This window comes from Polyodon spathula, chromosome 12, assembly GCF_017654505.1.
Source record: "Polyodon spathula isolate WHYD16114869_AA chromosome 12, ASM1765450v1, whole genome shotgun sequence".
In the NCBI taxonomy this organism is placed as follows: Eukaryota; Metazoa; Chordata; class Actinopteri; order Acipenseriformes; family Polyodontidae; genus Polyodon; species Polyodon spathula.
In genome coordinates, this window is record NC_054545.1 from 16,872,994 (window position 1) to 16,890,352 (window position 17,359).

At 38.7% G+C, this 17,359-nt stretch overlaps 2 protein-coding genes across 5 annotated transcripts in view; one reads left to right on the forward strand and one right to left on the reverse strand.

The window, feature by feature from the left end:
• Nucleotides 1-1,377, reverse strand: part of LOC121324019 (pecanex-like protein 1) — a 57,765-nt gene extending 56,388 nt beyond the window's left edge. For 3 of the 4 annotated variants that reach the window (XM_041265403.1, XM_041265402.1, XM_041265400.1), the window contains exon 1: nucleotides 1,025-1,376. In XM_041265403.1, the coding sequence (XP_041121337.1) occupies nucleotides 1,025-1,177 (153 nt within the window). In that variant the 5' untranslated portion in view covers nucleotides 1,178-1,376. Of the gene's footprint in view, nucleotides 1-1,024 lie in introns of all 4 variants that reach the window. The other variant, XM_041265401.1, reaches the window with a different exon arrangement.
• Nucleotides 1,378-6,555: 5,178 nt separating this feature from the next.
• Nucleotides 6,556-16,954, forward strand: LOC121323951. Its single transcript, XM_041265294.1, has 3 exons — nucleotides 6,556-6,668; nucleotides 8,624-8,677; nucleotides 10,798-16,954. The coding sequence occupies exons 2-3, from the start codon at nucleotides 8,658-8,660 to the stop codon at nucleotides 16,415-16,417; spliced, it is 5,640 nt and encodes a 1,879-aa protein (XP_041121228.1). The 5' UTR covers nucleotides 6,556-6,668; nucleotides 8,624-8,657; the 3' UTR covers nucleotides 16,418-16,954.
• The last annotated feature ends 405 nt before the right edge of the window (nucleotides 16,955-17,359 follow it).

Genomic DNA, 17,359 nt, shown 5'->3' on the forward strand with positions numbered 1-17,359 from the left:
TTCTTAAACCGACATTACAGCAGCTTTATTCTCAAGTATCACAATAAGGTTTCTGTACATTGGATACTGTACAACAGCTTTTAATTTGTTAAAGCTGAACAAATTAACATTTGAACTGCATTTCTTTTCAACATATACATTTTAAAAGACATGTCATTTAAAACTCCCAAAAACTGTTTTAATTAACAGGAATGTCTGACAGGGGCCAATAATTAATGTTATCAGAAGAAAAACAGTTTGTGTGAAGCTACCTAGGGAATGTAAACAAACTGGAAAACCAAGCAGGTCTTGTTGTTGATAAAATAGTGTGAACAGACTGCTGGAATGCTGTTTAGTTTCAAATGGAATATTATTATGATTATGGGGCACGGCAGACGTGTGCATGTGTGGTTCTGGATATGTATTGCAATTATATTGTATTCCGCGAATTATAATATTCGCTAACCTAAACCACCAACAGCCACAGCTATACAAAATATTACATTTTGCAGTAGTGGTCAAAAACTGACCAAAACGTCACAGTATCGTACTTAAACAGTCTTGCTACAACAGACAACCCTCACAAAGTAATGCATATCAATAACAACAATAAAAACTTCCCTTCGTTATTGAAAAGCTGTGACAACAAACCCGACTATTTGTGTAATATAAGTGAAGTTACAATACACCCCCCTCTTCCCACGAGCAATTAATATAACGGTCTTCTACCCATAGTCATTCATACACCCCATTCCACTGCCAGCTGCAGACCAGAAAACGAGCAGTACAACTCAATTTAGCGTTACTCTGTGAGTAAAGACGAAATGCCAGCTAACGTTATAAGTACATAACAATAATGAATACCCACCGAGATGATTGCAAGGGCTCTGTACAAAGAGAAGGTACTGTCTGTACTATTAGACACTGTACTAGCCCAGTTACGTACGCAGCATCAAGAACAATACAAAAGTAGACGCATTTAGGAAACTTACTTAGATTTTACAATTCATGCACATTAAAACCGAAACAGAAAAAAACAACTCACCATGTACAGCGTAAACGGAAAACAAAGGAGGAACACCCAGATGTACAGGTGCAAGGCATTGACAAATGTGTTTTGATGAGGGTCATAATACCAGCCACCCGTAACTGAAGCCCACACGCCCTGTCTCAGGATCTGTAAAGTCTGACACCCCATGTTTTGTCTCCCTTAAATCCTTATAATAACGAAATAAAAATAATAAAATCCCGGGTCTAGAAGGAACGTTACCCCTCTCGGTACAACAAGAGCCGAGCTCTGTTGTAACAGACTAGCCTGAAAACGCAAACCGCAGCCATCTTGTCTCCGAGAACCCGGAGGACGGCTCTCTCGGTCCTCCACGGAGAGGCTGCCTATCCCATCGCGCCCTGCGCGATCCGTACTCTCGGGCTATTTTGGTGGCCAAGAGGCTGATCTGCATAGTTGGGGGTTAGCTTTTGCTCGCCGGTGCCACACCGCGGCCCAAGTGCGGTATTGCGTATTGTTTTCAAATGGGTTTCTAGTATGAGTAAATAAATATAAATACTGTATTTTTCGGGAAGCGAGCAGTGATTTGGTTTAGCAGTGCCCCTTGCGAGTGGATGACTAGATTGTAGGCTGAATAAATACATAAATAAACAAATAAATAAATAATGAATGAATGCCCTTCGTATTCTCTCCAGGAACTGAAACAAGACTCCCGTCGCATAGCCGTTTGATCCAGTCCTGGTGCTACTATCAGGTTGTTATGTTACCACAGCATCGTGGCTAATCATTGGTAAAATTAAGACGGGGAGCCAAACTAATCAATCAATAATTTTCTTCTGATCGGCACTTGAACAATCAGGGATCTCTATAAACCGTCTATTCACAGAACAGGGATGTAGTTACTGGGAATGGGATGTGGAAACTTTGATCGCTAACGAACGCTTCGCTTTACAAACAGCGCGGGTACGAGGAGGTGTCGGCAATTTTTGAAACGAGACGTTAACGTGAGTTTAAAAATACATTTACTTCAGCATTGTACTTAAAATAATACTGTTTCCTCATTATATCCTTATATTTTACAGTTATGCTCCTGTCAAACGATCTCGTTTTTGTGTTTTGATTTTTGCTTTTGAATACCCAGGGCGGAAATATGAGGCTATTAAAATAAACGGAGAACTGTCTACAACAGTGCTCAAATTCGTGGAGATAAGCAATACAGTTGAGTTGTATGTATATAGTAATTTAGTTGATTATTAGTTTTTTGGCATCATGTTTTTTTGCATATATTTTAATAATGTAGTACTGCTGTAGATCAATACTATGCAATAACAGGATTGCAGAAAAAACATATTTTTGGCTCATAATTAGGCAGGTATGAATGGGAGTCTTTTTCCATCCCTCCTATGAAATATATCGCTTGTAGTGTGACTCCGATTTTAACTGGAGTAATGCTGTTCAAAATGTCACTCCTAATTTTCTGTTGAATGTAATTAATTTATTATATCGTCCAATTTATATTCCTCCTTTCAATCTCTTAAACTGGAATCACCAGTTAAAAAATTAGAAAAAAGTTATTCTTCCAGCTCTGAACAGGACCATTGCTGGATTTCCAAACATCTACCATGTATGTTATTAATACAGTCAACCCGTTTAACTATTTCAAAGGGACTTAGCAGAACTTAGTCCCCTTTGACCTCCTGCGAAATGGTGATACTGCAACGCGAAGTTGACTTCTTCGGGAGTTCACAAAAAACCTAGCATTGAAACAGAACTTTTTATTCAAAAATAAAAATACATCTGTTTTGCTGTGGAAATATAATACCACGCGAGTATTGCATTAATTAAAATAGCGTTCAGAAATTAGTAGTCTCCCTTCAAAAGGTTCCCCACAGTAAAAGCATGGCCAAGTGTAATAAAGCATGATAGCACTGCAAGTCTTGACGGTCCTGGCGATGACACAGAGGTTGAGCGAGGTTGTGTCGCGCAAACCTCTTTGATTGGTTGAGCAGCGGGTGTTGGGGAGGGGTGGTCGATACTAAAAATGACGCTCTCATATTTCTTCACTGACCCTTTCAGGATACAGTTCAGTGGAAGCTCTGGCCACGGAACTGGACTAATAACCCAAAGGAGACAGAGTACCAAGGCAGAGAAACTACAGGCGGCAGAACAAGGCAACCGCTGTAGTTGGGAGACCTACCCCCATTGGGAAGGAACATAGCTGAGTTCAGTTCAGGGTATCTGGGCAACTCACTTGAAAGTGAGGCTGGAGGAGAGCGTGGAGCCACACTGGTTAGCTGAGGCTCCGTGTCACTCGAGCCACACGCTACGAGACACTGCATAGAAGCAACATTTTTGTTTGTAGTTTTGTTCACAGTATTTATTTTCTCTTTTGTTTTCACTTTCTATTGTTGGATTCTTTTGCAGCACCAGTGGGTGCTTAAACGGACTTATACTTCCCCGTATTTACCGTTGTCGGCATAGGACTCCCCAAAAACAAGGGTGCCCTCTTGTGTTTAACTAAATCATGTGCATCTGTGTGGCGTTATCAAATAAAACGGTCTGACTCCCGTGTCCATTTGTGAATCACCCACACTGCCACATACTATCATACATTTTAATAAGTGATGCTGTACAGTAAGGTTACGACACACTGTAAATAGAATTGTATTGTAAAATATGACTTTATTCTAGTTATGTTATTTTTTATGTAAATTCTGTCGTTTACAGCAACACTTGCCAGTATTTTGTCCGTATCTGTTTTTAAATATATTTTAAATGTCACAAAAAGTGTAGTTTATTATGCAGTGAAAATCTTTCAATGCTGATCATGCTGACACACCTTAATTTTGAACACATTGATAAAGCATTGTGTGCTGGGTGACTAGCAAAATAAAGTGCAATTTTGTATTACTAGATGCGGCTGATTCAATTAATTATGTTACGTAGTTTCGAGTTTATTGCCAATTACTGTAAATATCAGAAATGGTATTTGTGCTCCTGAACAGTGACTTATGAAAATAAAATAAAACTAATTGCAATTAGGACCCACTCAGAATTATTACAAACGTCATCAAAAGCAAAGAGGCATTAAAAAAAACAAAAAAGAAAATTAGGGAAATTAAATGTGAAGGTTCCTGCTCTTTATAATTCATGGCAACGTACACCTCTGTGTTTTCATTAAAAAGGGTTAATTTTTTTGAGACACATCTCAAATATCGGTGCTAGTATACAGTAGCTCATTAAGATCAGGGGAACCATCTGAGGATTTTGATAAACCGCGATTTATGATCATGAGGTGAATTATCTTGTGACCTAAACATTTCAAACAGTTTATCTTGTGAACTCCAGATAAACTTTTTTCCTTGTGTCCTTAATGAGCCATGTGGCGGGGTACACCCGCCCCTTGTGTATTATATTATTTGTTGTATTATTATTTAAAATGTATTGTTTGTGTGTAAAAACACGTTATTTTATTGTTAATTGTTTTGCAGCGTGGATGGGGTTAAACTTTCCCGTCCATGCTAAACTCTTGTCTCCAGATTGATTAATTTATTAGTAATTTGGAGAGGGTGACATATATAAAATCCCGCAGCTTGGCTGATCAAGGTTGGTTGTTCAGAGGCAGGACCTGAGTACAGAGAATTAAAAAGCATAATAACAATTGCTACTCGTGCTGGCTTAATACCAGTGTGATACTCATACAGTTCATCAAATCACCATGACAGTACTTGCTGTATTCTCCAATAGATGGCAGGAACCTTGTTAGTTAGGGAGACCAAACTAGAAACAACCAAGTTGGATGTGGTTGACAGAGGACTGAATTGATTACAGTAATACAATGTATAACATACTGTACATGCACAACACACTGTAATAAAGCTATAAATATACGCATTGCTTCAACACCGCTTTTATTACCAAGTGATAGTGGGGATGGAATCACAAACGAACATCCATTAAACGCTGTGACATTCACAGGACTGATGTTAGGAGGGTTTTCCATTGAAAACTAGCCTATTGGTGTGTTTTTTGTTTTTTTTTTACTTTCGGTTTGAAGTTCGTTTGTGTTGCACAGGGAATTTAGGGGATTCTGCAGTTTTAAAAAACAAATCTGTTTTTCTGCATTTAGGAACCCGCAAAGACCACAGAACTATTCATTTATTCTGTGAGCTTGAGTCAGCACAGCCCTTATCATTTTAAACAACTTTTTATCAGAGATATGAGCATGTATCGCATTATTTTGACCTGGTTGAGATGAGCATGTATCACGTTATTTTGACCTGGTTGATATGAGCATCTATCACATTATTTTGACCTGGTTGAGATGAGCATGTATCACGTTATTTTGACCTGGTTGATATGAGCATCTATCACATTATTTTGACCTGGTTGAGATGAGCATGTATCACTTATTTTGACCTGGTTGATATAAGCATGTATCATATTATTTTGACCTGGTTGCTTTTGGCACCTGGCCTTGCCTTTTGGCAAACTTGCTGCTGCCACAATTTTGATTCTAAGCTGACTTGGGAGATAATGTAGGCAGGGAGACAGTACAGCATCCCTGGTGAGAACTAAATTGTTTTACATTTATCTGCCTTGAATACTATTGGTAGCTGTCACTGATGAAAGTTAATGTGAAGGTGGGAGTTCAGTTCTTAAATAAATGCCTGCTTGATTTTTGGGGGTGGTTGCAAAGATTAACCTGTCAATTAAATGAGCATATTTTCAAGTCAGTTTAGAGTTTCCTGTCTGAAACTTCGTATAGCTTTACATTCATGTTTTCCAGACCCCTGAAAATGTGATCCTTCCCCACACCCTCTGATTTTTGCCTTCCTCTGGTTTGTGAGGCAGAACATTACTTCAGTCACTTGGAAGGCACGGATACCCTTTAAGTCTCCCACAGTAAAAGCAAAGGAAAGTGTAAAAAATCCTAGTGAAAGCATGGTGAAGCATAGGTAAGCATTGTAAAAATAATAGCAAGGTATGATAAAGCATAATAATAAACAAGGCAAACCAGGGTAAATTATGGTAAATGCATAATATAACTATGGTAAAACCGGACAAATACTAATCATAACTATGGTAAACTTTTAGAAGGGTAGCAGTCAAAGCTAAATAAATGTGTGCCACTCAAAATGTGTATATTTTAGTACTAAAGGTAAGTGAATTCATTTATAAATGACTGATAAATTGGGCTATTACATACAGGTTATATTTTACGTTTTTGCATAATGTGTGGTTGCAGATTGGACTGTAGACTGCAGATGGACCCAGCAGTAGGCAGCCAGCCCCAGCTGATATCTGGGAAGAGATTATCTTTGTTTACATGAGGTAAACAAGCTGGGAAGCAAATAATGCCTGGTTTCACAAAGCACAAAGGCTATGAAACAATGTAATAAGCATTCAGACAAAAAGCACATTTTTAGCAATTGAGGGGCAATGCGGCTTTAAATTTGTGACCTCATCTTCAAAGATAGTTTCCTGTTGCTGCAGTGTGCTTTTTAATTTGAAAATATCCCCGCCCATCAGTGTTATTGTCTAGGCATGCTACCCTAACCGTTGGCAAATAAATAAATACCTAAATCAGGGGAATTTCTTTGTTACAAAATGCTATATACAATGGAGACAGACTCTGAAACCAGTTTGCAAAACAGAAGAAGGTGAAGCAAGACTTATCAAGGTATCTTTTTATTTTGTTTCAATGCTGCTAAAACTGACGTGGTTTATCAAAGTTTCTGCTTTTTTAGTTGTTTTATTTGAAACCTTTAAATCTGTCTTGAAACATCCCGCTCTCTTTGAGTGACCTGAATACCTTAAAGAAGATTTAAAAAACAGATTTCTTTATATTTGATATTTTTTTTATGTTTTATTTAACACAGGGTAGATGTTCACTGTAGTTCGGTTTGGTTCCAAAAAGGTTTTACACAAAGTTGTTATTCAGTAAGGAACTACTGTGTTAACAAGCCCTGAATCAAATATCTGTAATTTTATCCAACTTTATCCATGTTTTCCTTTATTTAACAATGTGAATAACAGAGGTGTTTGTCTAAACTTTTAAATGTTCTCAGAAATATATGGTGAAATACAGATCTTAGCTTTTGTGTCTATACAGTGGTAACATACAGTAAGGTTATGTGTTTCATATTTCTTAGTTAAAAGCAATTATACAAACATTAGTGTTGTACACAAGTAGTCATACACACATTTGTATTGTGGTCATGTATTTTCAATCTAAGGGAGTCTTCAGGGTTATCAGAGTCATTAGCAGCATTCTCAGTATGTTCAAGTTGAAACATTTAGGGAACTAAAGATGAACTAACAGCTTTGAGAATCATTGTGTTCTGTCGATATCGCTTTATGCTATGTGGTCTTTCTAGTGTTTGCAAGAAGCCTGATATACATTACCAGGACTGGCGTAGTCTGAATATTTATACATTTTAAACCAGGGGTAAACAGACATTCCACTCCAGATTTAATTGGTATTAAACATCTGGTGTAAACAATAAGTTTAAATTCAACATTTTAATGTATTTTATTTCCTTAACTTTTTGGATGTTTGTAATCATTCTGGTGGTTCCTATTGCAATTACTGAAAGACTGTACTTTTAGTTTTGCTTGTTTTTTGAGGGCCAGCACCATTTAGTGATCAGCCACTTTTGATGACGTTTCTTTTTGTTTTGCTGAGAATACACCGCTGTACACTAGATGGTGCTGACAGCTACTAATATGGCATTGGCGTTGGCTGATCTAGCCTATATGTCTTAGGTATAGTGTATTCTAGCTGGTAACTAGGTGGCAATCCTTTCACAACCCAGTGCCCTGAGGCAAGGTTGCTGGGTTTGTGAGTGTAATAAATGAGGGTAATTGTGAAATCCAAATTACTCAAGTATTGTGTTATTTTTATTCTATGATAAGTCTGTGTTAAAGATCTGGTATCATAGTTTTTCCTACATATGCACTATATATATATATATATTAAATAGAGGTATCACTCGCACAGAAGACACAGGCAATAATGTCAGTGCACTGGTTTGTGTTATGTACAGTGTATTATAGATGGTAATTGGGGATTAAAAGTTCCAGGTTACGTTTAAAATAGAAATATAATAACATAATGTTAGGTGTGCTATGTACTGTGGATGAAGCCTTCCATCTAAAAGTTTACCATGGTACTTTTTCATGGCCTTTTTGCAGTTTAGACACTTTTATCCCGTGGCTGTACTCTGCATTTACCATGGTTTGCCATGTTTATTAATATGTTTTGCCATTGCAATTGTTTACCATGCTTACCCATGCTTTATCATGCTTTCACTCTGCTTTATTACACTTTTCTGGGCTTTTACTGTGGGCTCTCACAACCCTATTCCCTGAGGTGAGAGTGTAAATGCCTATTGAACTGGCCCCTAGTTTCAAAAAGGTTGAGAAACCTTGGTATAGAGGATTGTGCAATATTTTAGTGTATGACTACGCTAATAAAGAAGAGAGAGACACAGATTTTACTGTATTTGAAATAGACGCCCAGGATTTTTTACACACCTGCATCAAACTACAGTTATGAGAACTGCACGAGAAGACATCAAAACAGCATACTTAAATGTTACTCTGATTTCTGATTCTTTCTCTGTTCCTGTTCAGATAGCCTGCTGGGACCCAACCTGTCCTGTCAGTCATGGATTCCTGGAGAACAAGGTAACACTGTTGTTCTCTGTTACTGCTTTCTTTAAGAACAAGGGGCTTCAAATGACACATTTACTGAGGAGTTTAGAGTGCCACTGCTCATATTTGTTCTTCATTGACCAGGGAGAGTGCTTTACATATCCCAGCTCTTTAACAGAGTTGTTGGATCTACTCACTTCAGTCATCTAAAGCTAGAAAGCATCACCACCATTGCTGTTTCATTCTTCTCAGTTCCTGTAGACAACTGATTTGTCCATAAAGAGATGCTGGGTTGGTTTTTTTTTATACATTTAATTGGGCTTTGAAATTGCTTGAATTCGGTCCCCTATCTATTGTGGGAGAGAACATTTTTTAAAAAGCCATTAAGAGAAAACCAAAAAGAAAAATGTGAGAGTGAGAAAAATACTAACTATGTAGGAATAAACTGGATGATTTATCGCAGTGGTGATTATCATGATCATTTTAAGCCGATAGTCACTAATGAAAATGTCATTATCATCCGACCAGTGCTGCACGAAGCAGTTATTCAATGATCTGGATTGAGCTCTCTGTAGAAATCAGGTGCTGGCAGTCAGAAGAGGGTCATTGGTGTTGATTGGGCTTATTTACCATTCAAAGTGAAACAAGTGAAGAAACAGCTGCTTGGATTTGTATTGACTGCTGCTTTTCTTAGACTGGAGAGCAGGGATCCACACAAACCCAAGCAGCTGTTTCTTCAGTTGCTTCACTTGAAATGGTAAATTAGTCCAATAAACCCCAATGACCCTCATCTGTGGAGAGCTCAATCCAACTAATCCTTCCTGCAGCTCTACATCCAGCCCTAGTCATCGATTCTCTAACAGAAACAATTATGTTGTATAAGTATGCAATAAGGGCATCTGTATGTGCACGGACACCTAGGGTATAAATTACCATCAGTACACTGGGTACTGTAATCCAGGATCACAGGATCGCTGCTAAACAGGGACTGTGAAACCAGCAGTTAGTTTTTGTTTATAAGTACATTTTTAGGTATTTGTACCAGTTTTCTGGTTAAATATCATGACTTATATTGTGAGACAGGCAGAAAAGCAGATCTCCTGTATGACTGGCTGTGACAGAAATCGAATAATTCTTGTTAGATCTCCCCCTTAACCCCCCACCCCCCCGACCTGCAAGGGCGCTTTGTAAAGAGAACAGAGTTCCTTGGACTAGTCGGCTTGACAATTTATTCCTAGGGTTCTAATTTATTCTTAGTCACCCAGCTACAAAGGGGGCAAAGCTATGGTATACTAAACCAATGAACCAAAAAATTAACAGTGTGGCATCCGCGAATTGGAGGAGCGGATGTGCTACTTAATCAAGGGGTCAAGGTCGACAGTATAAAGAGGGGAAGTAGCTATGCAATCTCTTCCTTTTTAATGTTAAGCTGAAACCAAGAGGACCTGTGTATTAATAGAGAAAGAACCATGAGTGTTTTGTTTGTTTTGTCTGTCTGTCTAATTAGTTGTTCATTGTTATTTGTTAATATAGACTAGACGGCTAACACGATCACGATGTCACCCACGGCCAGCACTAAAACCTGGACAACATTTAACATCTTGTTCACCAATAATAGCACGTATTGTCTTGTACTTCACCACATGCACTAAGAGCACTCACTTTGGATATGTGAATGTGTATGTGTCTATTTGTGTGTTTAGTACTGTGCTTATTATTTACGGGACTGCAACCCTTTTTCATTACAATTGCAATACACATAGTTTTGTATTGCAAACTCCTTGTTATTTTCTGCTTGGTCAACAGACTCTTGGATTACAAAATAAAACAAACCATTTCACCCGTACTTTGTTGTCTGTTTGTTATTGTGTTACTGCACCTGCTCTACTCATTACCACTTTGCCACACTGGTTCAGTGAATCTACTGAAGTTAACTTTTATCAGTACTATAGTACAGCCTTGGATTGCACTGAATTTAACTGATTATTTACATAAATATATTTATTGAATGTCATGGATATTTTAATGTAAATAGGCCAAATGTTTGTTAAAAGCTGAAAATAGGGGTTATTAATGATTTAATATGTTCATTTTGCAGAAAAGAAGTCAGTTGAAAGTCAGTGGTACTTAAACATTGTATTGCTTTCTTTAAGGTATGGTCCACAGAGCAAAGGAACTAAGGATCTAGAGGAAAGCCTTGCAGATCTACAACTGGACGATGAAGATGAGAAGGAAACATACAAATCTGAGACCTTTGAGACAATTCATGTCCTTGACAGTGGCCTGTTGCTTTCCAAAGGGACGTACGACCGATTGTATGAATACCAGAAACAAGGCTTAGCTTTCCTTTACAGCCTACATCAACCTGAGAAAAAGGGAGGGATCTTGGCAGACGACATGGGCTTGGGGAAAACAGTCCAGATTGTAACATTTCTTTCCGGGATGCTAGAAATGGACCTGATCAGATCTGTGCTACTGGTAATGCCCTGCAGCTTACTAGGGAACTGGGTTACGGAGTTTAAAACGTGGACCCCGAGCATCAGTTTCAAAGTGTTTCATCATAGTGAGAGAAATCCAGATAAGAACTTGAATGATGTCCAAACAATCGGAGATGTGCTTATCACTTCATATGAAACACTAGCTCAAAACTGGCAGAAATTTTCAAAACATAATGAGATAGCGTTCACCTGGGATATAGTAATATTTGACGAGGCCCACAAGATTAAAACTCCAACTACCAAAAGTTTTAAAGCTGCATGTTTAATTCCAGCACACACCCGAATCCTTCTCACTGGAACACCGATTCAGAACAACCTCAAGGAGATGTGGGCACTGTTCAATGTAGCCTGTCAGGAAACCCTCCTAGGAACATATAGGACTTTTAAAAAATTATACGAAGACCCAATATCAAAAGCAAGAGAGAAAAATGCCAGCCCACATATGAAATCTCTGGGACTAAAGATGTCTGAAAGTCTAAGGGAAATGATAACACCCTACTACTTGAGGAGGACAAAGGAAGAAGTTCAGAAGAACAGGCACGATTCAGACCACAGGAATGAACGTCGTCCAGAGAATAAGGAGAATCACGATCCCAAGGTTGCTGTTGAGATGCCACTGTTTACCAGAAAGAACGATTTTGTTATATGGCTTCACCTCAGCCCATTACAAGAGATTCTTTATAAAAAATTAATTTATTCGAATAAAGTCAAAGAATGTCTTGAAACATCCCGCTCTCCTTTGAGTGACCTGAATACTTTAAAGAAGATTTGTGCTCACCCCAGACTGCTGTCTGCCCAAGTTTACAGGGAGTTATTTCATCTGGACAAAAGTGGAATTGACTGCTGGAATGGTGATGAGGATATGTGGGGTGCCGATGTGAGCCAGCAGTCAAGTGAAACTCTAATTCAGCAATCTGGCAAGTTGCTGTTCCTCGTCTCCTTACTGGAAAAGCTTCGGGAAGAGGGCAATCGCACACTCGTGTTCTCTCAGTCTAGAAAAATGTTGGACATCATTGAGAACATTTTGGATGAGCGAGGGTTTAAGGTGATGCGTGTGGATGGGACTGTCAGTCATTTAGCACAGCGTGAGAGACAAATCACAACGTTTAAAAAAAATAGAGACTACTCAGTCTTTCTGCTTACTACTCAAGTGGGTGGCCTCGGGCTCAACCTGACGGCTGCCAATAGGGTTGTCATCTTTGATCCATGCTGGAATCCAGCTACAGATGACCAAGCTGTAGATAGAGTGTACAGAATTGGGCAGAAGAAGGCTGTGGTGATCTACAGGCTCATTACATGTGGGACAGTGGAAGAGAAAATATACCGAAGGCAAGTCTTTAAGAATTCACTGATCAGACAGGCATCTGGGGATGAGAAAAACCCAGTTCGGTATTTCAACAATCAAGAATTGAAAGAGCTCTTTATATTAGAGGACACACAGTCTTCTTCAACACAGATTCAGTTGCAGAAAACGCATGCAGCTCAAAGACAGACAGATAAAGAACTGGACGCCCATATAGCCTACCTGCATTCACTGAAGATTTTTGGGATTTCAGACCATAACCTCCTGTTCTCAGAGACACAGGAAGATGAAAATGAAACTGAAGCAGCTCAGAATTACATTCGTCTCAAAGTTGAAAAAGCCCAAGGACTGATAGAAGCAGAATCTCAGGTGGTTCGACACCACAATATGCATGAAGCAGACATGAAACTTTCAAAGCCTCAGAAGAAATCCCCTAAAAACACCTGGGATGAAAGAGACACAGGTATGTCTTCACCTGAAGGTCTTGGCCAAAGCAAAGGAAGCTCTGAAATGGAAGATGACTCATACAATGCCAGTGATGAAAATGCTCATCTCACAGAAGAAAGAGAATGTTTACAAGGTGGTGCATTACAAAATAATTCAAATACATTACCTGAGAAAGAAGCCACTAAAACCACATGGGATGAAAGAGGCACAGACCCAGACCAAAGACAAGAAAGCTTTGGAATGGAAAATGACTTGTACAATGCAAATGACAAAAGATCCCTTCTCAGGGAAGGGTCAGAGCTCGAGTGGCACAGTGTGGGATCAGCTTCTAATGGGACCCCTGACTATATCAGTCAGTCTTCTGAAATGAATACAGCATCCTATAATCCAGGGATATTAAACTCTGTTTTTTGCGATGGAAATGAGATTGCAGTTACTTCGTTTACTGAAAACACATTGTCCAGAGATACAGGTACAACTGATGTGAATAATGGAAAGTGCAAAGGAATGAGTGATGTCATGGAAGTATTCGAAGACCCAACAGAGAGGGATTCTTTGGCCATACCAAATCATTGCAACTCTTTGCTGACTCCAGATAGTAAATCAATCTATATGGAGAGTTTTTTTCATTTCAAGATTGGATCTTCTGATATTGTGACATCCACTCCTGGTCCATTTACTAAAAACAAAATGTTTAGAGATCATTTAGCCCGAACCAGTGTCTATATTGGAAACATGGAAGGAATCAAAGGCATTTTTACAAATTCGGAAGATACAAAAGGGAAGGGGCACTTATTACCCACACTATGTGATTATTCACAAACTGATAAGACATGTATTTCTTCTGCTTTTGTATTTGAACCACATGCAATAGGTTCTACACCACAAACATTTTTAGACAGATTAAGTGGGTTTTACGTTCCCAGTGAGAGTGACTGGGATGAAAATGAAATCTTCATCTCAGCAGCTAGCTCTCCAGCAACTCGGTCTGTTCTTCTCAGTGGCTTTCAATTGATTTTGGATGACAGTCAAGAAGATCTACAAGACTGTGTAATGGGAATACAAAAGCAGTCACTGCAACATGTACTGGATAGCTCAAAGGGATTACAGGAAGCTCAGGATGGCATTTGTCTTACAGTTGAAAAAGCCCAAGAGATGACAGAAACAGAATCCCAGGTGATTCGACATTACGACATACATGAAACAGACATGAAACTTTCAAAGCCTAAGAAGAAATCCCCTAAAAACACCTGGGATGAGAGAGACATGGGTATGTCTTCCACTGAAGTTCTTGGCCTAAGCAAAGGAGGCTGTAAAATGGAAGATGACTCATACAATGCCAGAGATGAAAATTATCATCTCACAGAAGAATCAGAAGGAGGATGTTTACAAGGTGTTGCATTACAAAGCCATTCAAATGCATTGCCTGAGAAAGAAGCCACTAAAACCACCTGGGATGAAAGAGACACAGGTATGTCTTCAACCAAAGTCCCAGACCAAGGACAAGAAAGCTCTGAAATGGAAAATGACTCATACAATGTAAGTGACAAAAGTTCCCCCCTCATGGGCGGGTCAGACTGTGAATGGCACAGTGTGGGATCATCTTTTCACAGGACTCTGGACAATATGAGTCAATCTTCTGAAAAAGACAGCTTTTCTAATACGAACACAGCATCCTATAATACATGGTTATTGAATGCTGGTCCTTGTTATAGAACTGAAAATGCAGTTTCTGCATTTGCTGAACACAGATGCAAGTCCAGAGATACTGGTTTGAATAATGGAAAGAGCAAAGGAGTGACTGTCATGAACGTGTTCGAAGACCCAACAGAGAAGGAGTCATTGGCCATACCAATTCTCTGCAACTCCTCACTGACTCCAGAGAATAAATCAATCTACATGGAGAGTATTTCTCATAGCAATATCAGATCTCCTGATATTGTGCCATCCACTCCTGGTCCATTTACTGAAAACAGAATGTTTAGAGATCATTTAGCCCAAACCAGTATCTATAGTGGGAACATGGAAGGAAAGGGCATTTTTAAAAATTCGGAAGATACAAAAGACAGGGGTTGCTTATTACCCATGCTATGTGATTATTCACTAACTCGTGGTTCAAAATCAATTAAAGTGGAATGTTTGTCCACAAGCAATATAGAATCTCTCCATGTTCTACAAGGAATTGAACCTGCAGTCTCGCCACATGCTGAAAACAGAGCAGTCATAGAAAACAAAACCCAATTAACTGAAATGGAAACATTTTCCTCCATTTATATGGACTCTCATGCTGAGGCATATCTTCCTCTTCCACAAGGAAAATTGCTTGAGAATCCTGGACGTGAAATGGTAGTCTCGTCATTTGCTGAAAACAAAGCAGTGAAAGAAAACGAAACCCAATCATTTCAAATTGAATGCTTTTCCTCCAGTAATATGGAGTCTCCTGATAGTATGCAATCTATTGCTATTCTAGAAGGAAAGTTGTTTGATGACACTGAAAATGAATTACTATTGACTAAAAATACAGCAGTCATAGAAAACAAAAATAAATCAATTAACATGGTATGTTTTCCCACCAGTAATACAGACCCTTCTGATTCTGCAGTAGTCCTCCCTGTTCTGGAAATTGATGACACTGGAAGTGAACTTTCAGTCTCAGCCACTAACTCTCCAGTAAGTCGATCACTGCTTCTCAATGACCTACAACTGATTTTGGATGACAGTCAAGAACATCCACAAGACAGTGTAATGGGAATAGAAAATGAGTCTCTGCAACATGTGCTGGATAGCTCAAATAAATTCAAAGAAGCACCACGTGAAAAAGAAGGAACCACACCAACCACTGACCTGCAGAGTTTCATTGGTACCAGTCGACCTCCCCAGATTCAAGGCAGTGTTGAGGACGTTCAAAAACATGAATGTGGGATTCAAAAGATCACAGAGAATATTATAGAAACTGAGACGACGACTTGCTTTAGTAATATTAGTGAAACTGAGATCTATAACTCCATGTTAGTGATCAGGGATGCTAGAAAAAGTTCATCCTATCTTACATTCACTGAAAGATGGACTAATGATTTTCCTTTATACAGAGGCTTCATGAAAGAGTCTGCAGCCACTGCTAACCCATGCATCGGTGACACAAGCAGATCTGCTACCCCTGAAACTTCACTCATAAGTGTTAATAATAGCCTTGAAGATATAAGCCACTCAGGTGACAGCAGAAACCACTTGAGGCATAATTTAGTAACATATCTGACAATGGAATCACCTGTAGGGATTGTAAAAGCAGAGGAAGATGAAGGCTGGGATCCAATTCAGCTTCCCTCCAATGGAGTTATCAGGAAAAGACCAGAAGAGATACCTGAGGACAGTTGCTTGGAGGCAGCTTCCAATTATATGCAGGCAAAAGAAATTGGACAAGATTTAAAGGATAAGAGTCCATACATCAATCAGGAATCTGACAACAGAAGTGCTGGAATAAGCCCTATCCTGAAGATATTAATGAAGCTCTGGTCAGGCAAGTGAAAGAATTGAAACAGAAGGGAAAGCTGTAAGTCCATCACACTTTTATACAGCCCCTAGAAGGACCTCCTCGTGACAGTACAATGTAGCTTCTATGTCAATTAGGTGTGCTGTTGACATACAGGGGTCTGAGGACTGGGACATTTATAATACAAGCAAACACTAAACTGTTCACTGGTTTTACAATTGTTTGACAGGATCCATTTAAACTGTAACGATTCTCAAAGCTCTTCAGGTTAAATTGTTTAGCACCATTATTTCAGAAAATAATAAAGTTACCAAACCAGAAATATACTACAACCCTGCCGTTCTATTTTGGGTCTATGAGAATGTTTTTTTTTTCTTGCTTGTTTTAGATTTTGTAATTGTGTTTTTTTTTTTTCTTCCAGTAAGAAAGCTTTTAGAATCTCTACCTAATTTATTTTTTGGGGGTAGGGTTAAGATATGTTTTTATAGTTTGGTTTAACTCGATTAGATGGGTATTTTTATATTTTGTAAAACTTTTTTTTGTCTATAAAATAAAAGTGCGCTCACCAAAGCCACACCTTTGTCTCCTCATTGTTTGAACCCAGGTTTTTAGAGTAAGATCCATAACAACTAATCAATAATGCCTCTATAAATGTGTTACAAAGGATGTTATAAACACACGTATACAGTTATTAGCAGCAGGCTGTAACAACACAGTGTAATAAGAGCATGTCACTAAAGCATGTATCAGAAACTGTTGCTATGTTTTTTTGTGAAGGGAGATAAACTGAGAAATAATCAACTTGAGAGAACTTGTATTATATTACATCGTTGTTAGGTTTTAGTGTTTCATTAAAAACAGGTGTTTTCAAATATCCTCTGTAATGCACTAGCTGGAAAGCAGAAAGCAAATCCCAGGATCCGATAGCCCGTCTGACAAAGCAGCTAGACCAGCAGAAGAAGGTAATCAAGGAGTTA

Coding starts and splice junctions, on each gene's coding strand:
- LOC121323951 (XM_041265294.1), top strand. CDS start 8,658: ATGGATTCCTGGAGAACAAG. Junction 8,678..10,797: donor ATGGATTCCTGGAGAACAAG/GTAACACTGTTG, acceptor GCTTTCTTTAAG/GTATGGTCCACAGAGCAAAG.